The 22,878-nt window shown below is 36.1% G+C and overlaps 1 protein-coding gene across 1 annotated transcript; it reads right to left on the bottom strand.

The window, feature by feature from the left end:
• Nucleotides 1-1,771: 1,771 nt before the first annotated feature.
• On the bottom strand, nucleotides 1,772-17,451 carry LOC145053643 (uncharacterized). The gene is made up of 4 exons (XM_079001715.1): nucleotides 17,246-17,451; nucleotides 16,926-17,009; nucleotides 4,783-5,023; nucleotides 1,772-4,660 (listed from the first exon to the last, which is right to left on the bottom strand). The coding sequence occupies exon 4, from the start codon at nucleotides 3,401-3,403 to the stop codon at nucleotides 2,936-2,938; it is 468 nt and encodes a 155-aa protein (XP_078857841.1). The 5' UTR covers nucleotides 3,404-4,660; nucleotides 4,783-5,023; nucleotides 16,926-17,009; nucleotides 17,246-17,451; the 3' UTR covers nucleotides 1,772-2,935.
• Nucleotides 17,452-22,878: the final 5,427 nt, after the last annotated feature.

Raw genomic sequence — 22,878 nt, 5'->3', positions numbered from 1 at the left:
ATTATTCATTAATAATGAGATGTATAATCTAGTTATTTATACATTATGATTATATTAATATATTTTATCTTTACATTGTGTTTCATTCATTAAGATTACTACTGTGATTTATATATAATTACAAATGTATTTTATTCATGTGATTACAAATATTCAAATGAAATGATAAATTCTTCAGTTGTTTGATGTGGTTGGTAAAATTAAAATAAAAAACAAAAAAAATGTTTTTTTTCAAACATGTTAAATGATATTTTTATTACTTTTGTTAAATAAAAAATAGATTTAATATATTTCAAATTTGAGAAAATGAAAATACATCCTATAATTATAGGAATTAATTAATTACCACAACGTATCCATATTTAATTAAATTGTAAAATTTCTTTTATGTCTATAATTGTTCTTGCATTCTCAACATTTTAGATATTCTTTCTCTCTCTCTCTCTCTCTCTCTCTCTCTCTCTCTATATATATATATATATATATATATATATATATATATATATATATATATATATATGTGTGTGTGTGTGTGTGTGTGTGTGTTTGTGTGTGTGTAGAGAGAGAGAGAGAAGGAGATGAAAGTTCTTTTAAGAACAAAAATATTTGTGAGAACTTGAGAACTCCTAATCTGTTAATCATTTTTCAAAACCAAAACCAAAAATATTAACGAAATGCAGTGTATAACTAATATCTAAGCTCAAAAAAAAAAGATTTGATGTTTTTTTTGAAAAATGTTCCCATAAATAGGATGCATGCATATGTATGAATCAACAGTCATATTTGCGTTCACAATCCATATATATATATATATATATATATATATATATATATATATATATATATATATATATATATATATACACACACACACACACCGTACTATTTAACAATACCCTAGTGCTTCAGGTACCTTTGTGCTTCTTCTAGTAACAATTATACCCATCCTGTGCTTTGGATGGCACAAACACTTATACTATCTTCCACACATATGGGTAGTTATCCCTAGAGATCACGCAAAGTTTCCTTACTTAACTAAGTGTTTGGTATTTACTACTATCATTCCAGCAAACAAAACAAACTACTGATTCTATTATTCATCGCAATCTATAACCCCGCTCAAACAAACACAGTTTGTACAAACAACCATGCATAAATTCATGGACCATAAAGACATTTAAAATGTGCATGATTAAACAATTAATAATGTAAGAGTATGCAATTCTTGATTCTTACTAGTATTGAAATTTCAAAGCGTGTGTATGTTATGGGAAAATATTGCTTTAGTTTTAGAGTAAATTACAGAAATGCGCTCAACTCAAATGAGTCTAAAAAGCCCAAATCGTGAAACCAAACCAGAACCAAAGCGTTAGTAATGGTTCGACTCGGTTTGGTTTTAATTTTCAATGGTTCGGCTTCGGTTTTCGATTAACAAAAACTGTTGGCTTTAGTTTGACCTAAAAACTGAAAAAACCAGACCGTGAACACCCATATCTATAGCTATAATAAAAGGATAAGATTGTTTGAGTTTCATATAAGCAACCTCATTTCATAGCTTGAGTATGTATCTTAGTCATTCCCATAGACATGTAGCAATTCGTGATTTTTCTTGCAAAATCTTAAACTCAGGGGAACATAAACAGACTCGCAGTCAACGAATTAAGTCCCTAAACTCGGATCTTTCAAGGTATCAATGTAATTGTTTGGGTTAATGCGGAATCTTAATCAAACAACTATACGAAACAAACAATTAAATGAATCAATGAACACGTTTCAATGAATGCACACAATTCTATTGATCAATTGTCAAGTACATTCAACCTCCTTCAGTGAGTCACTAGAATACTCCAAAACGCATTACCTTAGAACAGCTATACACAAACCATATTTATACTAAACCAATAACCTAAAGCCCAAATATAATAAATCCACCGAAAACACACTAATCCCACTAGTGATTTCAGTGCAAAACCGAGAACACATAATACATACAAAAACAAAGCATAAACCAAAAAATATAGTACACAAATCTCCCCATTGGTTTATTGCTTTCTGTTCTCTTTAGGGTTTATCTACGACATGCACATCCACTTGGTCAAAAGCTCCCACCCACTGCTTATTGTCAATAATAGTAGCTACCATTCCAGTGAAGGCTTTTGCAGCAGCCTCAAAAAGTTCATTCACAACAATTATTTGAAAGTTTGACGAGGTGCGGATATCGCGTTCTCCAAACTTCAACAAGTCTTTGGGATCAACAATACGATACTCGTTTTTCTTCAGCTTGATCACTACTGTTGCAGTAGATTCATCAAAAACCCAGAATTGCATTGTATCCAGAGTGCCTGCCTTCAGGTAAATGTTTGGGAAGAGGAATTCGTTTGGCTTGCTTTGTTGGAGGCCACATGACATTCACCAGAGTTTTTTTCGTGTGAGGATCAATGACACCCTTGGCCTTCTTAGTGAACGATGAAGCAGTCTTCAAATCTTCAAAGTTATTTTTCGCTTTGACTTCAAGAAAACTCTTAAAAGACCTGGTCATGATATCATTAGTTGAATTGTAGAAAGGTGCATGGATGAGTTCAGAAAGATCAACATTTGTCCAGGACAAGAAGTCGACTTTCTTCTCATAATATTCAATCCATCCGCTTTTCCGCTTCACGATCCACATTTTCTTTTCAGCATCATATCCCCACATCACGATGCCAGAACGATCCCCATATTTATCTATGAATTTCTCCCCAGACTCCCTAAAGAACATCTCAAGATGATCACCTGGAGCATTTTGGTTTCAATGCTTCATCACGATCATTTTCCCTTTCAGCTGCTCAACCCTAATTTGTTTCTCTCTTCTTTCTTGAGCAGTAACAGGAACCGAAGATAAAAATGAATCAAGGTTAGCATCTGGAGCAGGTCTTACAGCTCTTTCACTAGAAGACTATGAAGTTGGATCGGCAGCACCTGAACAAGAAGCAGAAATATTTTCTCCTTCAGCGCTCAAAGGTTGAAATTCATCACCAAACTTTTGATGTAAGCGTTGTTTCACATCAAAGAACAAAGCAGTTAGACCACCAAGATTAGCTTGAAGTTCTGAAATCTTTGCATCTTTAATGGAATTCTCCTTTTCAAGCTCACTGATTCGAATGTCTTGTCTTCCAATAATCAAATCCTTTTCAACTGAGCTTTGTTCCAAATCAAAAACTTTGTTCTGAAGCAGAGCAACATCCACAAATCCAGACTCAGGCAGCTTGCTTTTGCCATTTGAAATGTCCAACTCGGGGGCTTCAAAGGAGCTTCCAGAAGCTTGAGCTCCTTCAGAGGGAAAGACTTCTTCAATAATAAGGCTTTGAAAATCCTGATCCATTGGAGTGGACTCGGGTAACGGGCTTTGAATGTCTTGAGCCATATGAATAGGCTTAATCGGTGTAGATATATTTTGAACAGGGTTTGTGATAAGCACTCCCGACCTTGGATCTCTTCTTTTTCTCTTTCTTGGGAGTAGGGTTTGGGCTGAATCTTCTTGATCATTTTCAGATGGAGGTTCAATTGTGATAGGAACTGTTTGGGGAGGCTTCCTCGCAATCCGCTGAAGTTCTGTAATAAGAGCATCCACCTGTTCAGGGGTCGGTACGGAGGATTGCACAGTTGTATCACGATCTCTTTCAGTCACAGCAGAAGGTGTGACAACTGCATCCTCTTCTATATTTGAAATACTTTGCTGAATTAAATCCTCAAAGTCATTCTCTATCAATTCCTTTTCTTGATCGTCTTCTTATTCATCATCAGATACTTCAATTTCTTCAAAGGCAAATTGAAATTTTGGCTTAGGCGTCATGTGTTTCTCGACAATCTCAGCATTAATTAAACTAACAGCCAGAGTGCGTTCAACCTCAGAAAACTTTCCAAATTTAACCAATTCTTTTAGTCCTTGATAGGCAACTTTGGCAACCTTTCTTGATTGCTTCATAAGTCCAAAAGTGTTGGGACCCAAGGCTTTCATAGCCAAAGTATCAGACGACCTCTCAATTAGGGGATATTTTTCATTAAAGATCATTTGAAGGAACCTGGAATACATCAAAAATAGGTCCTTCTTCCCCTGAAGGTTGCTTTTCATTTCTTCAAAAACAAACTTTGAAAAATTGTAATCCCAGTTCATTGCTAAAGCGACAATAGCTGAGGTCACAGTCTGACTAATTTCATCAAATCCTCCCTTCCAGAAATGCAAATCACAAATGAGTGTGCCAGGAACCTCCAATAAGGTGGCAGTAGCTTCTTGATGGTGGGAGGATAGGCTCCTTTATAACACATCTTCTCTAGAACTTCCTTGACTTGATCAGCAGAGTACTCAATTGGGAATGCAGAAGCATCACCAAATTCAAGTACTTCTCGAATAACTTGTTCAGAGATTACTACTTGTGTTCCTTTCACCATTGATTCAATGGTACCAGCTCCATCTACTCCGAGCTTGTTGATTGAAGCATTTTTCCAAAACTCATTAATCAAATCTTTATGGATGACTGGATTAACACGAAGAGCTTGAGAAATTATGCAGTTGTTCAAACCCACCATCATGGATTTGAATTCTTGATGTGCAGGAAGTGGATCCATAAGATATCCAGCAACGTTGTGAGAGTCTACAAATTTTAGTTGCTCTGCCATTTATCTGCACCAAACTAGCCAAGTAAGAACTAATTTAAAATTAATTAAATTAAATTTGAAATTTTATTTCGGTTAAAGTCAAAGTTTTAATTGATTTCGGTCAAAGGCAAAGTTTCAGTCGTTTACGGTTAAAGTCAAGATTTCCATTAATTTTGATAAAAATTAATCGATTTCGGTCGAAAACACTTTTGACCAGACGTTTTCAGCCAACATTGGTTGATTTCGACTGAGTACTCAGTTTTCGGTCAGGTCTTCATTTGATTTCGGTCGGATCCGAGTTGAACTAAAAACCCGAAATCTCACTGGAACCTGTTCCAACTCAGTTCTTCGAAAAACTCTTGAAAAATTCACTCGAAAACCTGCAAATCTATGAAACCGAGTACACCAAAAACAACATCAATGTCAGTGTCATAATCGAAAACCCAAAAATTACTTGATTCACCGAACAATTTTGCAACAAAACAACGAATGAATAGGATTTTGCAGAAAACTCGAAGGAGAATTGAGAGAAAACGACGATGACGATGATGATGATGATGGTTGTTTGGGGTTTTTCAGTGAAAAACCCTATTCAGCTGAAAACAAAGTATAGATCACCGAAAAATCCCAGACGGCCCACTTAACGATTTCGGCCCATGAAAAATAACCCAATTTTAATAAAAAAATCATTTTCGATTTTACATTCCAAAAACCAAATACAAATACAAAAATTAAAATAAAATAAACACCTTTTTTAATTATTTTTTATTTTTTTTAGTTTTTTTTTATTATTTTTTTAATATATATTTCTCCCCTTCAATTTTGTGCATACCAATGAAAATATGTACAATTACTGTGGGTTGACCATATTGTGCAGATGTCTCTATCTCTTTGGTTTCAATGGGCGGAGTATAGTTATCGTTGAAATGAGGTGGAACACTATGATACCCTAGATCATCACCCTGTTTATCTTTCCACTTTAATTGTTTTCTATCATTGACTCAACTATCTCACTTGACACATCGAATTTCTTAAAATTAAAATTAGCATCTTTAAATATAGCCTTTAATGCATCAAGTTCAACAGTTAAGTTTGTAATTTTCTCTTTGGCAAAACGGTACTGAACACATGTGGTACTATATTCTTCATTAATCCTGCTGAAGTCTTTAGTTTGTGCTTCTAGTTTTTCTTTAAGGGATTTATTGATTTTCTTAATTTCATAAATTTCATTTTTAAGATCAAAAACCTCTCTAACTAATAATTCATTTTGTTCATGGTATTTATTATTTTGTCTTCACAGGATTGAGAGCATGAGGCATCACTAGCCTTCTTGACACTGTTGTAAGAACTCATCATTAGAAAATTTTATTGTGCAATTTGATCTTGATCGAAAACCAAAAATAAATGCTCTTTGACCGAAAACACCAACAGTTGACCGAGAACCTCGAAAACACTTTCTCTCTTTGGTTTTTCAGTTTCTGTGGGTAACTTGGTGGTGATTTTGGCTGGTCGGATTCCTTTCCGATGTCGGAATTACTCTCAATTTGCTTGGATTTTGTTCAGTGACCTTCGTCTATTGTCTGTGTGGACGAAGGTGCAATGTTTGTGATAAGTTAAAACTAACTTGAAGATCGATTAGATCTATAAAACAGGTAAAGAAATAAACGAATAAACAGCAAGAACACAAGAATGGATCAAAAGATGTCGAATGATTAATAAACAATCCTCAGAAGAGCTCGATAAAGAACTTCTATTGTAGAGGATTTAGGGTTTACAAGAATGATGAAGAAAATCTGTAAAACTATCGTAATTGCTATTCATCGTTTTTTTTAATATGCATGCAAGCACATTATTATATACTAAACCCTATCAGCTCACGGTTGGACAGGCCCAAACCGGAGTACAAAACATGGACTATTAACCGAGCCCAATAGACGCAATACATCAAAAATGCTACGCTATGCTACCCAACAATCTCCCCCTTTGCGTCAAATTGGAGCGAGATCACTTTGTCTTCTTACTTGGGCCAGCAGCAGCAGTAGGAACCTTCTTCTTTACAGTCTCAAACAGACGAGAGATAAGCGCGAGGATTGTCTGTCTGAATCGGATGTACCATTGTATCATATCGTCAAAATATTTGATATCATCCGTTGTATTTTCTTTGCACCTGTGGATGATCCCCAGCACATGCTCAAGACAAGCAGTGGTATAAAGATGTTTATCAGCTAAGGCAAAGAGACATTTCTGTCCTTCACTCCTAGTGAACATGACGGAGTTTCGCCTCGGGTCAATTTTTCCCATCTTCATCTGGTTTAGATCACTGGCCGAGCCAACAGGAGAGATCTTCGGTTTCTTCTTGAAGACAGTTGCAATCTCCTGATCTATCAGGGTGACCTCCATGATATAGCACACCAACATCCTCTTGAGATGGTCAATGATCGGACCATATTCAGCTTCATTAGTCAGAAGGATGTTGTGCAGAACGATCCAGTCATGGGGGTTGAGGTTCGGTAGATCTGCTAAAGAGATGACATGTTCGGTTTTTGCAGACCCTCTGAGCACTTTGAACCGAACGTTGATAAATCTCCCTTCAGTATATGGCTTCAGAACCCGAACGTTGATGATCTTCTGAGCGCTCCAGGTTTGGTACTGGGGTTGAGCAGCCTTCAGATACAACTCAATCAATTCCCGATCAACCTCCGGATGAGGATGAGGGAACTCAGCAACGTTGGCGAAGACGTGAAAGATGAACGCCTTTCGGGTTAAGGGCATGTCGAACTGAGAGTCAACGGAGTTGTAGCAGTCAAAGGAGATTACCGGTTCAAGCCATAAGATACTCGGAGTATCGATTGCCTCCTTTATCATCCTCTCGAGATTCCAAGCAGGGAAAAGAGTCTTCCTACTCTCAAGAAGGTCGTGGGCTTCTTTCTGTTTGCGCTCAGCTTCTTCGGCTTCTCTCGCCACACGAACATTATCGTCTTCAGCATTGCGTCGACTTTTGCGTTTCAGCAAGTCGGCAAAGGTTTCGTTGTCTTCTTCCTCTTCTTCCTCAGCAATTTTCTTGCCTTTGTCATTCACACCCGAACCAGAGGCTCGGCCTGTTGGAGGAGGTTTGGTTGTGTGAGTTGCCTTTGAGGAATGAGGTGGTTGCGATCCGGACTCCTTTTCTCCCCCTTGTTTCGGAGTGGACACGAAACTGGGTAGCCCTTTAATTTTACTTAGCAGATCCAGGGCAGGAGCGAGTTTCTCTGCAAGGGTACGCTTCACAGAATGGTTCAGGATCGGATCGTGCGCTTCAAGGATGTTGGATATAACTGAGTGAACATCTGAAACACACGTCCTGATTACCTCCCGTTCGGATAGAAGAGTGTCAAGTTGTTGTTGAGAATTGGAGAGTTGAGCACTCTTGACCTTTAGGGCAGTGGTCTTCTTTGCTAGAACGTCCATCAACGAGTTTTCAGCGGCCAGGTCCTCTTGGAGTTTAGAGAGGCGCTCGTCGATAGAGGCACGAAGGGCAGAGTTGTCGTCACAGAGCGATTGGCGAAGTGTGGCAAATGACTTCAACTCCGTGGAGACAAACATGGCCAACTGTTGAACAATTGGTTCCAACGTTGTCTTATCATTGTTACATTTTGGATAAAGCCGTGTATGGACTGAAACAAGCTCCGAGAGCCTGGTATGAAACGCTGACTAAATTTTTAAAGATGTCCAAATTCAAACAAGGTTCGGTTGACCCAACCTTCTTTCGTAAAAAGGAAGGTAACCACCTTATGATCGTTCAAATTTATGTCGATGATATCATCTTTGGCTCAACGAATCCTAGACTAACAGCTAAATTCAAAAAGCTGATGGAGACTAAATTTGAAATGAGCTCAATGGGTCCTATTAACTTTTTCCTTGGTTTAAATATTAGACAGGGACCCGAAGGCATCTTTATTAATCAGAAAGCTTACACGAAGCCTCTCTTAGCAAAATTTGGCATGATGGGAGATTCAAGAGTCAAAGTTCCAATGGCGTTCGGCACCAAGCTCACTCCATCCCTGGATAAACCGGCTGTTGATATTACGCTTTATCGTCAAATGATAGGCTCTCTAATGTATCTCACTGCTAGCAGGCCTGACATAATGTTTTCTGTTTGTTACTGTGCTAGATTTCAGGCAAACCCACGCGAACCTCACATGCTTGCAGTGAAGAACATTTTACGATATCTCAAGCGAACTACCTCTTTAGGTCTATGGTACCCTTCCAACTCAAGCTTCTTCGTTCAAGCCTACTCAGATGCAGACCTTGGAGGTTGTGGACTCGACAGGAAAAGCACCACTAGCGGCTGCCAATTCCTTGATGGGAAGTTGGTTAGCTGGCAGTCAAAGAAACAAACGTGCGTGTCTTTGTCTACAGCTGAAGCAGAATACATTGCAGCTGCATCCTGTACCTCTCAAGTGATTTGGATCCAGAGTCAACTCCGAGACTATGGACTCAATATGAAAAAGATCCCACTATATTGTGACTCTGAAAGTGCAATTAGGATCTGTCATAACCCAATGCAACACTCCAAGACCAAGCACATAGCACTGAGGTATCACTTCATCAAAGATCATGTGGAAGATGGAAACGTTGAAGTACAAATGTCATGAGATCATGGGGCAGGCCTGCTTTCATGAGATTTCTAGTTGAAATGTCAGCAGAAACTGATTAGCAGAAACTGATTGGCTGAAGGAGATAAGTGTTGTTTCGATTGATTTTGAAACAGGTGAAAAAGTAGAGTCTAAATGCAGGGTTGAATACGCTTGGAGACCTGATGTGTGTACGCATTGCAAAGTGTATGGCCATAAGAACAGCAACTGTGGAATCTTAAACAGTTTGGATTCAGGAGGAAAAGGAAATGAAGACAAAATAGAGGAAGTTAAAAGTGGGACAGATAAAGCTGATGAAGATGGATTTGTGTTGGTTACTAAGAAAAATAATAAAGGAAAACAATCAAGTTCTAACATGGTTTTACAAGATACTGGCAAGGTGGATCTCATTAAATCTCTGGAAAAAAATACAATTCTTGTCAATGAAGGGGTTAATGTTAATGCTAAAGAAGAGATTAACAAAGATGTTAATCAAGGAAAATTAAAAGGAAAACAAGTGGAAGATCAAGGAAGTCAAAAGATGAATTCTAAAGAGGTGCAAAGCAATAAAGGGGCTGGTAACAGGAATAATAATGGAAGTTTTTCAAAGTTTGCAGTGGGAAACCTTAAAAAAGATGGGAAGGAAGCAGGGGCATTTCAGTCAAAGGAGGGTAAAAATGGAAAAGCAAATGGAACGGGGTTTTTTATACCCAAGGATAAATTGGGTGATAGAGTCAGGAATGTAATTGATAATTTTAATTTGAAGAAAGTTGAAGAGCAAAAGAAAACAGTTGAAAACAAGAAAGTGTATGTTCCCAAAAAACAAATGGAAGTGAAAGTTAGTACAAATTTTGATAATGTTGGATCTACTTCTGGAAAGGATAATCAAGAGGATTTTATTTCTAAAAATCCTTTTGATGTTCTAAATGATGAAATAGTTTTGAGGGTTCTTTCTTACATTGATGAAATAGATCAAGAGATTATCACAGGTGGTGTCCAGGAGTCTAACACCAAATCTCAAGTTATTGATCAATGACGATAAGTTTTGGTTGATGGAATGTGAGAGGCGCTAATCTCAGGCCTAAGCATGAGGAAATAAAAAATATTATTAGAAATAATAAGTTATCTCTTTTTGCCATTCTTGAATCTCAAGTCCAGTTTGACAAGCTTCAAAGGACCTGTAGTTCAATTTTTGGTAATTCAATTTTTGGTAATTGGATGTGGATCTCTAATCATGAGTATAGTAATAAGGGTACGCGTACTATTATTGGTTGGGATCCAGAAGAGATGGTTGCTATGTCTGTTGATTCTTCTGATCAGGTTATGCATTGTAAAATCATTTTCATTAAAGAGAGTAAAAGGATTTTTGCTTCTTTCATTTATGCGTGCAATTATCATATGGATAGAAGGAGGTTATGGTATGATCTTGAAAAGCATAAAAGCGTGATTGATAATTTACCCTGGATACTTGCTTGCTGGTGATTTTAATGTGACAAGGGATCTTCTGGATTCTACTGCTGGAAGTTCAGTTTTATCGAGAGGGATGGCCGATTTTAATGAGTGTATGAATAAAATTGAAGTTCAAGATTTGAACAAAAATTATATTCATTTCACTTGGAATCAAAGACCAAAAAAGAATAATGGGGTCCTTAAAAAGTTGGATCGTGTGATGGGGAATTTTAAGTTCATTGAAGATTTTCCGTGTGTTTTTGCTAACTTTCAGCCATACCGTAATTCTCTGATCATAGCCCAATGATTGTTAAATTCCCGATGAAAAAGAAATTCAGAGTCAGGCCTTTTAAATTTGTTAATGACATTACTTTGAGGGATGATTTTATCCCCACAATTGCTAGATATTGGAACACTCATGTGGATGGTTTTGATATGTTTTGGTAGTGCCAAAAATTGAAGATTCTTAAGAAGCCTCTTCGTAAGCTGATGGTGGATCAAGGAAATTATGGGGAAAAAGTTCAGAAATGTCGTGAAGAGTTAGATAGAATTCAAACAGAGCTTGATGGTGATCCGTTTAATGAAGAAATTCAAAGTGTTGAAGGAATTTATTTACAAGCTTTCATTAAAGCCAGAGAAGAAGAGGAAAGTTATTTGAAGCAAAGGGATAAGGTTCAATGGTTAAAAGAGGGTGATTGTAACTCGGCTTATTTTCACAAGGTTGTTAAAGGAAAGATAAATAGACACGGAATTGAAACAATTATGGATGGGGATGGTAATTGGTGGGAAGGAGATGAAACCAATAAAAATTGTTGACTACTTCAGTTTCTTGGGATTGAACATTCTGTTAAGCTTATCAGAGATCTGGGTAGCCTTTTTGTAAATAAAGTTGATCATTCCCATGCTTTGGGTATGATTAGAGAGGTTTCATGTGAAGAAACAAGAGCTGCTTTATTCGATGTTGGAGATGATAAAGCTCCAAGTCCGGATGGATACTCTTCTAAGTTCTTTAAAGTCGCTTGGGCCATTGTGGGGGGCGACTTTTGCAAAGCTGTGAAAGAATTCTTCAACAAAAAGATTATTCTAAGGGAGATTAATGCGACTGTGATTGCTTTTGTTCCTAAAGTGCAAACTCCGGGCAAAGTTAGAGATTATAGACCCATTTCCTGCTGTAATGTGGTTTATTAGTGTATTAGTAAAATAATTGTGAATTGAATCCGTGATAGCCTTGGGTCATTGGTCTCTAATAATCAGTTTGCGTTCATTCCGGGGAGATCTATCCTTAATAATATCCTTTTATCCCAAGAACTTGTGCGTGGTTATCATATTAGAAGAGGATATGCCCGTTGCGCTTTGAAAGTTGATATCCAAAAGGCATACGATACTGTAAATTTGAATTTTCTTAAAGTTATTTTGGATGCTTTTGGATTTCATGATACGATGAATGCATGGATCATGAATTGTGTGACCACTTCATCCTTCATGATTAATATTAATGGGAATTTTCATGGTTTCTTTAAAGGGAAGAGAGGGTTGAGGCAAGGTTGTCCTCTTTCACCTTATTTGTTCACTCTTGTGATCGAAGTTTTTAATCTTATGTTAAAAAGATGTATCAAGGAGAATGAAGGATTTAAATATCATTGGCGTTGTAGAGCTCAAGAAATTACCCATCTTTGCTTTGCTGATGACTTGATGTTATTCTGCCATGGTAATTCTAGCTCTGTTAGAATTATTAAATGTGTTATGGATGAGTTTGCAGGGGCTGCTGGGCTGATTCCCAATTTGTCTAAAAGTCATATATACTTTGGTAATGTCAAGGAGCCGTTCAAAAGAGCGATTTTGGATATTCTTCCGTTCATTGAAGGAAAGCTTCCTATGAAGTACTTAGGCATTCCTTTGATATCTACTAGATTGTTCAAAAGGGACTGCAAGAATCTCATTGCAAAAGTGAAGCTTAAGGTTAATGATTGGAAGAATAAATCTTTGTCTTATGCTAGAAGGTTTCAGTTAATTAGCTATGTGCTTGCTTCCATTCCTGTGTATTGGGCGTCTGTGTTGCTGTTACCAAAAGCCATTACTTCTGAGATTGAGAAAATTATGAGGAACTTCCTTTGGAGTAGTGGTGAGAACAGAAAGGGAGTGGCTAAAGTTGCTTGGAGGGAAATCTGTAAACCAAAGATTTATGGTGGTCTGGGCCTAAAGAATCTAAATGATTGGAATATTGCTCTTCTTTCTAGTAGAATATGGAAAATCTTAAGTGGTCACAATTCTTTGTGGGTTAAATGGATTAATTAGTATATTCCTAAAGGAAGAAGTTTTTGGGATGTGGGGTTGAAGGATAAGATGAGCCGGAGTTGGAGAAATTTAATGAAGATCAGACCTTTTCTTCGTGATTCTTTTTATAATCAGATTAGAAATGGTGATGGTACGTTCATGTGGTTTGATAATTGGCATCAGCTAGGTCCTTTGAGTTATGTTCTGTCTCATAGGGAAATAGCGAATGTTAGATTTAATATATGGGATAAAGTTAGTGATGTGATTAATCATGAGAATTGGAATTGGCCGGAGGAATGGTTGAGATTGATTCCTCAGCTGGGAGAGTACCAAATTCCTTGACTTGTGAGAGATAAAAAGGATGTGGTGCTATGGATGAATGGGAAGAAAGAGTTTGTTCCTTTTGCTGTTAATCAAGTTTCATCTTCGTTAATTATTCAAGGAGCTAAAGTTAACTGGCATGATCTGGTGTGGTTTCATAATAGAATTCCTAATCATTGTTTTATTCTTTCGTTGGCTATCCTTGGTAGACTTAGAACTCAAGACAAAATGAAGAGATGGAAAGAGTCTAATGACTTATGTTGTGATTTCTGTAATGGTTAAGTTGATTCTCATTGTCACTTATTTTTTGAGTGTAATTTCCCTATGGAAGTTTGGATGTCGATTAAGAAGCAGGTTAACATCAATCATAAGCCTGGGAACTAGTTTGAGTTAATTCATGAACTTCAATTTTCCCTTAAGAAGAAGACTATTGAGAATTTTATCAAGAAATGTGCTTTGGCTGCTTCAGGTTATCATATCTAGAATGAGAGGAACAAAAGAATTTTTGGGAGAGAAACTAATTATGTTGAATTTGTTGTTCAAAGAATTATGGAAGATATTAGAATGAAGATATTTGGTCTCAATTTGGGATATTTGGGACTGGATGTTGAGATTTGCAAAAAATGGAATATTCCTATTAAAAATGTCGATAGTCTTAATAGGGAGTGAATTCAATTAAATAATATTTCACCACTTGGTTTTAGATTGTAATTTGTGAATAGAATATTTTTTTTCCTCACATACTTGAAAAAATCCTGAAATAATAGACTCGAGTCATTGTTTTACTCTCATAAGACTTGTGCATGTCCATAAGCGTGACAAAATATTGGTAAATAATCTCTTTCATGAATAGGGAAGTTATCGGTATTTTTATTAGATATCATGGTGCACGAAGTAACTTGAGTTATTGTGAATTGTGCAGAAAAGGGGGAATAAAGATTTTACAAAATTGTTTAATGACGGAGTAAGAGATTTAAAAACTTTTCTTGTTAATCACACAAGGCCAAAAGTGGTAGAATGTTTAGAGATGGATGTGTTGAAGACGATTGTCTATGTGTGAAACAAAAATATTTTATTAGGACCACTTGAGAAAAAATTACATTTTGACACCACTACATTTTTCTTTCTTTGAGTGCCTTTTGGATGATTCGGGGAAAATGAGTTCCACACCTATTTATAACCCTATTAAGAAGCTTCTAGATACTACTATAGACTTACTATTTACTAGATAACTCTAGAATTATCTATTATACTCTAAGGTTTCATATGTTTTTAGAACATTCTACCATGTTCTAGAGAAGTCTATGACATTCCATTGTCTTCTAGAATGTTCAATAACCTTCCACGATTTCCAAGTCGTTCTAGAATATTCTAGAGTATTTTGGCATATTCTAGACTCCTCCATTATCTTTCATAATGTTTCAGAATCTTCCAGATCATTATGGAAGAGATCTCTCTTCGAAATGTTTTTGAAAATTACATTAGATTAGTTCCAATTCAATCAAAACTCATGGACAATTTTGAAATGATTTTGCATTTGTGGCTAGAAATTTAATTGTTGGATTAAAATAATTTTTCCATCTTTTCAGGTTGTCTCTTTATTGATTGTGTGAATGGAGCTTTTGAAAAAACATGTGAAGCCCAAAATTATCATTTTTTATTCATTCGATTAATTACGGGATTAAATGTTCCAAGGATGCATACTAAGTGTTTGATGAAAGTTTATGATGGCTCTTATCAAATAATTATACTATCGTTCCATATACAAATATAAAAATATTCTGATTTTTGTTTTTATTAAATTGTTAATATAAAAATATAAAAATATTTGATGCTTATTTTGAGTTGAATAAGACCATTAATATCCTAGTTCCTGGCAAAGAATGTATGACATTGGATTACGATTATAAACAAAATGTGTTTATCACATGCCAAGCAAATCAGCATCACATGTTTAAATATTGGATTTAACAAAAATATTTTTTAATGTACAATGCTATATATAATTGGGATTTATATTGAATATTACAGAATTAGCAACTATGTAACATATAAGCAAATTACATATGTTCTAAAATTGCAAACAATATCCTAATGTATGAAATAGCAAGGTACTTTCATTCAAGTGTTTATAGCATCTTATTTTTGTTTTTGTTTTTTGAATTAAAAGAAATAACAACATATTTTCAAGTTGGGATATTCATGTCTAGTAGCAAGGGCCATTAATGAAAAATAGTATATATATATATATATATATATATATATATATATATATATATATATATATATATATGTTTGTTATGAAAATGTTGCACAGGACCATTTCTGTAACTTTATATTGCATTTATTATAGCATTACACTTTAACCGTGACTAAAGTACTAACGATATTTAACATGGAAATCTAAATCTACATGAAAAACCCCATAGTTCCTAGATTTAAGCTTAAAAAGAATGATTATAGTGGCTTAGTTGATGCGGCCTTGTACAAGCAAATGATGGGATGCATGATGTACTAGCAAGCAATAAGACCTGATGCTCATGTTTGTCATCAATTTGTTAAGTAGGTATATACAAACTCCTGCTGAACAACACTTTGCAGCAACGAAAATGGTGTTGTGATTTGTTAGAGGCACTAAACATCTAGGGATTTACTATAAAAGAAATGGTAATAAGACGTTGGTGGCTTATTCTGATAGTGACTATGCAGGTGATCATGACAATCAATGAAGTACTTTAGGTTACGTTTTTTATTTTTTTATGTGGTGCTGCAACTGCATGGTCATCTAAGTGGCAACCAATTATAACTATTTCTAGACACTAAACTACGTATCTCTCCTATGACGAAAAAAGACAACATACCTTATAGAAACTACTCCTATGGGTATTTTCAAGAATCTCAAGAAATTCTTTTGCTTTTTTGGTCATATGTAGTTGTAGATCATCATCACAAAAAACTAACTGAATTGTCATCGCTATCGGACTGTGGTAAGGTGAAACTGTTAGAACAATGGTGGATGTATGTGGAGGTGCAATCAAATAATTCAAGAACATTCATGCACTGTCACCAAAAAATCAACCTAGTTTTTATCAAATTCTCATTGAAAGGTACAAGCAACTATATATACAATCAATCAAAGAACTCTTCAAATTCATAAACGAGGGGTCTGCACAATTCAAGAACATCCATGTATTGACTGAAAGGTCAACATCTTTTTTAATATAACCCAATTATTCACAAAAGTATATGAACATTTTTTTTCATCAAAATTTCATGAGCACACAAGTATAAGCAACTAAACACACAATCAGACAAAGAACACTTAAATTTCATAGAGGGGGAGTTGGCACAATTCAAGAATAATCATGTATTGTCTGTCATTTTCATCTATTCCAATTACCCACAAAGGTATAAGAAACTCTTTTTTATTTTAAAAGACTGAAAGTATAAGCAGCTAATCACATTATAGATTCACTAAAGTCAAGAACACTTCAGCGTGAGAAAAAAAAATCAACTTCTTTTTCATCAAATTCAGACATCATCTGTATAAGTAACTAATTGCACAATTCTTTCACAAAACACACAGCAAAAAGAGAAGGAGAAAGAACGAAGAAAGAAAGAGGAGAATCAGACCTGTAGAGAGAAACGGAAGCGGTCGCTTGAAGGGAGATGGAGGTGGAGGAAAGGCGATGAGGGTCACCAATATCGTGAATGAGGCTGTCAGTTGAGAAAGAACTACTTTCATTACAATTGTTTCTATTTAACAGATGTATTATGAGTTATGCATCAATTGACAAATTCAGAGAACCAACAAAATAAGCTAACAGAAACCAAAAACCAGGGTACAGAAAGAAAGAAGACCGACAGCAGAACAAACAAAATCGACAGCAGAAAAAAAAAAAAAAAAAAAAAAAAAAAAAGACAAATGCAGACAGCAAGAAACAAAGACAAACCTCAGCAGTGAGGTCGACGGTCTCCGGTGGTGCTGTTGGCTGCGACAATCTCCGGGCGGTGGCTTCACAGGGGAGGAGAAAGCTAATGGCGGCGAGCAGGGGAGGGCGCGCGTGATGCGGCAACGATCGACAGAAGAGGAGGCGCATGTGATTTGTGTTGCTGTATAAGGTTTATTAGGTCAAAAGGGTATATGGGTCGATGGGAAATAAGAGGATATAAACATTTTTTGGGGGGTATTTCAAATTTTAGTTATAAAAATTTAGATTTTCCACATAAAGACATGTGTTTCACGGAGGTGAGCTTCGAGGCGTGCGGAATGTCTATTTTTTAGAATTCAACCCCAAAAAATGTTTATGTTTCTCTTGGTCAATTCCTTTAAATGCTTAAATAAATAAACTTTAGTACAAATATTTTTTTTGGGAAAGTGACACAGTGGCCCTACTATGTATTTCGACTTTGCCATTTTGGTCCCTAAAGTTTTTTTGGTCTCTCTCTCCCTCTCTCTCTGTATGTGTGGGTGGGTGGGTGGGTGTGTGTTTATTTATGCCAGATAACACCCAACCCACCCCTTCCATTCATTTTTTTCTTCTCGGTGCTTCTCCTTCGACGAACCACCACCACCACCTTACTCTGCCCCGGCAAGACATTCGGCAATCCCTCCCTCCTCTATGCACGACTTTGAAATGAATCAATAGATGCATCATCTGTAGATGCATCTGAAGAACACGAAGCATTGAGTGAAACTATGGAACTAAAAGGAGGTGATGATGTTGCAACTCCTCGAATCTCACACAAGCAAAACATCGAACACCTTATGGGTGTCACCCAGATCAATTTACTGTAAGTTTCGAGTGTTATGTAGATGAATTCATTAGTGAATATGTTGAGCATTAATATCAACAAAATTAAATTAATGTTGAAAACCTGAAAGTATTGCCTGAATTGAATGAAAAGGAAGTTGGATTAATGATGAAATTTCAATAACATGTCAATTAACATCAACAAAATTGGTGAAACATACAAACATTAAAGCAACATCCAAATGTCTCATTCTTCTTCTACGAAATTGATGAAAAAAAAGGTAAAAGGATGATGAAAGATTAAATAGATTACATTGTTCATGGGTGTGGGAAAAACCCATCAACGCCACTACCATTATCACCATTGTCGTTCACCTTCATTTTCCTATCACCATCAAAGATTAGCACATACGTACAACAAGACCCAAAATCATTGTTCTTAAACCTTTTAATTGATCGAATGAGGTGGAAGGGGAGATATGCAGAGACCGAGTTTTAAAGAAAAGGGTGTAAGTTCTTTTTTTTTTGTTTTTCTTCTGCGACCAACTCAAAGCAGCATAAAAGAAGAAAAGAACAGAGTATACGACAATGTGTGTGTATGTGTGTGAGAGAGAGGGAGAGAGAGACATGTCATTTTCTTTATAATAAACAAATAAATATTTAGACAAATTAAGTGAGTTGGCATAAGGGGTAATCGGGTTACCCCTTCGTTTTAGCAAAAGGAACCTATTCGACCAAGCAAAACCATCATTGTTCCCTTAAAAGTCACAAAAATAACTTAAAGGACCAAAAGGGCAAAGTCAGAATACATAGTAGGGTCAATGTGTCATTTCCCCTATTTTTTTAACTTATACGGGTTTGTGGAACCTGTAATAAATTTAAAAAAAAAACACATTTTTAAGCTAAGCCAAACACCCTCTAAGAAAGAACAATGATTATCGACTAAGAGAATTCAAAGTTTCTAACAAGTATTGGGAGGGAAAAGGTCGATCGACCTCTGTGACCTCTATTATGGTTTTTACGATTATGTGATTTTGATCAATTGGTGAAATAAAGTCAATATGGAGTGAAATAGGGTCGTTGGTTGATTTAGGGGGCTCTTGGTAGCACCGTTTTGGACACATCACCTTACCAAAGTTGCATTTCACTTAGGAAACATGCTATCATCGGTTTTAAGGGTAGTTTAAATGTAATTATGTACTTTTCTTTAATAGAGTTTTTTTAGTTTACTGGTATATTTGAAACAATATTGATAATTTATCATCCCTTTGTGTCATTTTCCCAAAAAATAAAATGGGTACATGAATAAAGTGATTAGGTTAGAAACGTCTGCAAGGTTTGGAAAAAATATGCATGATGCAGGAGTGTTCAAAGGCCCATTTTGGCCATGGTAATTGTGACAACCCGAAATTTCCATCCAAATCAAACCATTTCAATCCAATAGAAGTAGAGCAATTGCAGTGAAAATTCAGACTTATGGAATAAGTTTGGCAGTTTTAGGGTTTTACACCTAAAGGAGTTATTAGGAGAGTGGTTGCGCTAGGATTTTGTGCAACACTGTAATTTCATTACTCTAGGTCATTAGAATCCATTCCGAGAATAGAAATATTTTCTGCCAAAAATCTCAGGACTATAAATAGAATTCTGAACCAAATTGGTTCATTATTTGATTTCCAATTAGAGAAAAGTCAATTTCTCTCTCACGGATCTTCGGGTTTTCATCCCAGATTGTGAGTCTACTTTCATAGATGTGTTTTAATACTTGTTATATGCTTAATAACATTATTTACATGTCCAAAGTACAAGATCCGGGAGTTTACCGCCCAAGAACGTTCTTGGGGAGTAAACTCCAAAATCAAGCCTAAAGGCCACCTAGTCCCATTTCCGTGTTAGGCATCTAACTAAGGACTTTATGAATGATCATTAGAGGCTAGAAGAAAATCAAAACCAAGTAGTTTGAGGAGTTTACGGCCAAGGAACCACCTCTTGGGCCGTAAACTCCAAGTAAAGGGCACAAATGAGTGCCTTGTGATCCTTTAGCCTTATAACAAGAACCTAGAAGCCTTAAACTCATGTCTTAGGCCAACAAAACAACTAGAAACCCACTTTGGAAGGGAGTTTACGGCCAAGATGCTCCTTAGGCCGTAAACTCCAAGATTTAGTGCCAAAAACTACTTTAAACTCTTCCTAAGGCTTAGTCTTCATTTTTGGCAAGTACCTTAATGTGTTTAGGACCTAGATAACACATGAAAAGCATAAGTGTTGAAGAGTTTACGGCCAAGAGTACTTCTTGGGCCGTAAACTCCTTTAATGGGGTCAAAGAGCACCCTAGACACTTCCTTAGGCCAAGAGACTTTTAGGGCAAGTACCTAGATGAGATATGGACTAGTTAAAATTCTTAGGACCTCATGTGTGAGGGAGTTTACGGCCCAAAGAGTTCTATGGCCGTAAACTCCATCAAATGGTCCCATTTAGTGCCATAAATCTTCCTTAAGCCAATGGTTGGAGCCTAGACTTGTTCCTAGAAATGTTAGAGACTTGAAAGGACAATAAGAACCCTCCCAAGGGAGTTTACGGCCGTAAACTCCAAGGGAAAAAGGGTCTTTGGGCCGTAAACTCCCCAAAGGAGTCAATGTGGTGCCCAAACACTTGTATAGCCTTGAAACAATTCCCCTCTAAGGTTGTAGTACTTCTAAACTCCATTTTGGGACTTGGTTGATAGTTTACGGCCAGGAGCTTACTCCCCTGGGCCGTAAACTCCAATGAATATGGTCTTTTGACCTTAAACTTCCATTAGGGGCATTGCACTTCTTTGTTGCAACCCATTAGCCTCCTAGCACTTGACCAAAAGTGTTGTCCTCGCGCTTAAATGTTTATACTTGTATAATTAGTGATTTAATCTCTAATTAATTATATACATATGTCTTCATATGTAATTAGGATCATTGTGTGTGTCTAAGTCTTCACTTGACACCAAGCACTTGTCCGATCCTTCCATACGATAACAACCGTTCAATTCCAGTCACATACTGCAGGTGAGTTCATACCCCTTAACTAATGTTTTAAACTACTTTAAATGTTTTATGGGGGGGATACAAGTAGAATCATGCTACTTATTATGTCAATCACATGTGATTAGTAAGTAGGATATTATTACTTATTACATCAATCACATGTGATTAATATACAGCATTCAAAAGATTTGGCTACTCATTAGCCGTTTTACCAAAGAGTTTCCTTCAAATGATTTTCATAAACATTTTATATGTTTTAAACTACTTATTACACTGCACCTCTTACTCTGTTTATCATATTTCAAACTTATTTACAAATGTGTTTTATCAAACAAATGTTCCTTGCACTTATATCGTTTTATTATACTTATGCCTTCAAATAGTTTTGTAGATTGACATCAAGTCGATCTTTCCTTAAACTAATAGTTCTGTTTCAATTGTTTTACAAAACTTACTTATGCTTTTATTTTATTATAAATTGCATGCCTCTATATGTATAGTTATATAAGAAATGTTTAAAAGACTTAGGAAGACTATCCACCCTATTTCCTTTTCGCGCCTTGAGATGTGGTCTGGTGGGACATTGGGTATTCATCCGAAAGTCGTTTAAAGATTTGTTATATATCATGTGTACATATATAGTCATAAAAGGTCCTTCCAATTCATCATATGCCCTTGGGTAGAAAGGGTATACATCCACATCCATATGTACCACTTAGATTACTAGTAAGCTACCATATGGGTAGTTCAGGAAGATACTAGAACCATTACTAGAACGCGATATCATACAATGAGTCAGTTCATTCATGAGTCAATACTTTCTAGAACATTACTGTACATTACATATACATCTATACTAGGACGAGAACGTATACAAGAATACTAGAACGTTTACATTACTATACTTGCTAGATAGAGAGAGCACACATTACAGCTAGCACACATAGAACATTACAGTTCATACATTGCTATACTTGGTAGAACAGTTCATTACATTACAGCTAGCACACATAGAACATTACAGTTCATACATTGCTATACTTGGTAGAACAGTTCATTACATTATAGCTAGAACAGTACATTACATTTACATATACGAGAATACGTTGATTACGGTGATTTAAATCGGAGCATGACTTAAAACCTCATGACTTGAGTTGCGGCCAGAGTCTCTTGAAGGGGGAGCATTGAGTTTGCGCATAGATCTATGCTGGATTGACAATCCTACACCTTGCTGCTAGCTACAGCCGGACCTGCAGGTCTGCGGGTGCCAAACGTCATTTCTTTATTACGACCATTCATTATGTCGTTGTTACTAGTCGATAGTATGGCGCAATTTATCACGTAATGCCTTTGCCCAAAATCCAGCCTGAGGTAGTTAGTACGGTAGTAGTCCTTTTAGAGCTACGTTTAGTATTACGTTAATTTTTCCAGTACATATTTTAGTGATAACCTCACTTAAACAAAATTGTACAAACTACATTTTTGGATAATGATAGTTATACTTTGGAAAAATTCTTACTCTTACAAGAGACACACACACACAGAACAGTTAAGTCTTGGTAGAAGACTCCTTTTGTTACTAATAGGAATCCTAGGGATTTCTAGGGATTTTCAAACATTTACAGTTGAGCTACAAACATTTTCATACTTATACTAGCTTTCTTTCAAAGCAATGTCAAGTCTTAGAAATTATAAGTTTTCACAAATTAAGACACATTAATACTTATGATCTCACCAGCTTTATAGCTGATACTCGCTTTCAAAATTACTTGTATCCTCAGGTCATCATAGACAGGTACCGATGCAAGGAGAAAG

The sequence above is a fragment of the Lactuca serriola genome, chromosome 5, assembly GCF_051521515.1.
Source record: "Lactuca serriola cultivar US96UC23 chromosome 5, Lser_US96UC23_V15, whole genome shotgun sequence".
NCBI lineage: Eukaryota > Viridiplantae > Streptophyta > Magnoliopsida > Asterales > Asteraceae > Lactuca > Lactuca serriola.
The sequence above is the reverse complement of the archived record's forward strand: the minus strand, read 5'-3'. Positions and strand labels throughout refer to the sequence as shown.

Excerpts from the sequence above, each read along its gene's own strand:
- LOC145053643 (XM_079001715.1), bottom strand. The coding sequence starts at position 3,403 with ATGGCTCAAGACATTCAAAGCCCGTTACCCGAGTCCACTCCAATGGAT.